This window comes from Terrapene carolina, unplaced genomic scaffold, assembly GCF_002925995.2.
Source record: "Terrapene carolina triunguis isolate 2854851 unplaced genomic scaffold, T_m_triunguis-2.0 Scaffold524, whole genome shotgun sequence".
In the NCBI taxonomy this organism is placed as follows: Eukaryota; Metazoa; Chordata; order Testudines; family Emydidae; genus Terrapene; species Terrapene triunguis.
In genome coordinates, this window is record NW_020664875.1 from 64,608 (window position 1) to 66,810 (window position 2,203).

Sequence of the window (2,203 nt, forward strand, 5' to 3'; positions counted from 1 at the left end):
GGGCACCGGTGGGGCTGGGGGCTGCGGGTCGGGAGTGAGGGGCGGGGTCGGGAGTGAGGGCGCCGGCATTGACACCCGTGACACTTGCAGGTAGCCCGGCGGAGTTCGTGGTGAACACGACCAACGCGGGCCCCGGGGCCCTGGCCGTGACCATCGACGGCCCCTCCAAGGTGCAGATGGACTGCCAGGAGTGCGCCGAGGGCTACAAAGTGACCTACACGCCCATGGTGCCCGGCAGCTACCTGATCTCCATCAAGTACGGCGGCCCCTACCACATCGCCGGCAGCCCCTTCAAGGCCAAGATCACAGGTGTGGGCCCTGGGGGCGTGCCTGGGCCCTGGGGGCAGGCCTTTCGCAAGCCCCTCCCATGGGGGGGGTGGAGGTTCACTTCTCTCCGAGCAATGGGCTCAGGCTCTCTGCACACTCAGACAGTGTCGGCTGCACTGGTGCTGGGGGCGGGGGATCCCCTCCACTGCCCCCCATCACCCCGATCTTCCCCCCCACAGGCTCCCGCCTGGTGAGCAGCCACAGCTTGCACGAGACGTCCTCTGTCTTCGTGGACTCGGCCGGGCGGGCGGAGGTGGCTGTGCTGCAGGGGGCGCCCCCCAAGTTCGCCTCGGACGCCAGCAAGGTGGTGGCCAAGGGTCTGGGGCTGAGCAAGGGCTTCGTGGGCCAGAAGAACTCCTTCACGGTGGACTGCAGTAAAGCAGGTGTGGGGGGCGGTGGGGGCCGGGCCAGGTCCCTGGGGCAGGGGGGGGGGGGGGGGGGGGTACGGCGGGGGGGGGCAGGAGGGCAGCTCCCCCTCACCCACCTGGTGCTGCTGTTTTTGCCCCGGAGACATGGGGCAGGAACAACTGGGCTGGGTGAAGGGGTCTGGGGGTGGCTGCAGTGGGACCTTGGGGTGCCCCTAGCCGTGCTATGGGGGGTGGATCTGGACCCCCCAGAGCCAGCCAGCTGCAGGGCCTGTGTAGTTAACCCTGTGCGGCTCGGGGGCGTGGGGTTCTGAGGGGGCACTGGGGCTGGGAGCTGGCTGGGGGGGTCTAGCTGGGGGGGCTGGCTGGGAGGAGGATGGAGGTTGGGGGGCTGAGGGGGATTAGCCGGGGGCCCGGGCTGTGCCTGGCTGCCCCCTGACCCCCGTGCCCCCCCAGGGAACAACATGCTGCTGGTGGGCGTGCACGGCCCGCGCACGCCGTGCGAGGAGATCGTGGTGAAGCACCTGGGGAACCGGCTCTACAGTGTCTCCTACCTGCTGAAGGAAAAGGGTGACTACGTCCTGGTGGTGAAATGGGGCGACCAGCACGTGCCCAACAGCCCCTTCCACGTCTCTGTGCCGTAGCCCCCGCCCGGACGCCTGGGTCCGCTGGGCCCCTGCTGGCCTCGCCCCCCCCTCACCCCCCGCCCGGGCAGCCATGGGGCCCCACGGCCGCTGGGGCCGGGCCGTTCCTCGGGGTCTCGGGCGGCCGTCGCCTTCGCAGCTTCGACCATGTAACCAGCCCCTCCCCCCCCCAACTCCTAGTTTATTAATTTTTGGTTAATTTTGTTGTGCACGCCAGCCGCCCCTCCCCCTCCAGGGATGGGGAATAAACTCTTCTGCTTCAGCTGCCGTCTGTCCGTCCGTCTGTCCGGGGGGGCGCAGATCCCTTGAGTCTCCCCCGTCCAGTGGCAAGGAGTCCCCCAGGCCCCTGGCGTCCTGCTCCGCCGTGGCCAGGTTCCCTGGCGCCCCCGTGGGTACCGAGCTCGGCACCGGCCTGGCCCAGCCGGCAGCTCTGTGCCGCCGCCGCCCCCCCTGGCTCCTGGCCCCCCCCGGCCGCTGGCGCGGAGCGGCTGCCACCCCCACCCAGAGGAAACCGCAAGCCAGGGCTCGGCGTGCGCGGGGCTGCCAGGGGCAGGCGGACCGACGGGGCGGGGCCCACAGACGAGGGGCACAGCAGAGACTGTGGGGCAGCCCCTCCCTGAGCTGGCGCCAGCCCCCCTGGCTCAGAGCTGCTGCCTAGGCAGGGCAGCATGTCCCAGCAGCGCCTGGCACGCGAGGCTGGCAGCCACTCGCCGGCCCACTTCCTCTGCAGCCCGGGGTGGGGCAGAGCGAGGCTGGGCCTGCCCCCAGAATCTAGTTATCCCTGCCCCCCAGCCCTGCCAGTGCCCCACACTCCCCACCCGCAGCCCCTGCTAGCCTGGCAGTGGGGTCCCCCCCAGCCCTGCCAGT

General features: G+C 70.9%; 1 protein-coding gene across 2 annotated transcripts in view; it reads left to right on the plus strand.

The window, feature by feature from the left end:
• Nucleotides 1–1,372, plus strand: part of LOC112118045 (filamin-A-like) — a 14,819-nt gene extending 13,447 nt beyond the window's left edge. For both annotated transcript variants that reach the window (XM_026658932.2, XM_026658934.2), the window contains 3 exons: nucleotides 91–309; nucleotides 507–710; nucleotides 1,149–1,372. In XM_026658932.2, coding sequence (XP_026514717.1) covers nucleotides 91–309; nucleotides 507–710; nucleotides 1,149–1,336 — 611 coding nt within the window. In that variant the 3' untranslated portion in view covers nucleotides 1,337–1,372. The remainder of the gene's footprint in view (nucleotides 1–90; nucleotides 310–506; nucleotides 711–1,148) is intronic.
• Nucleotides 1,373–2,203: the final 831 nt, after the last annotated feature.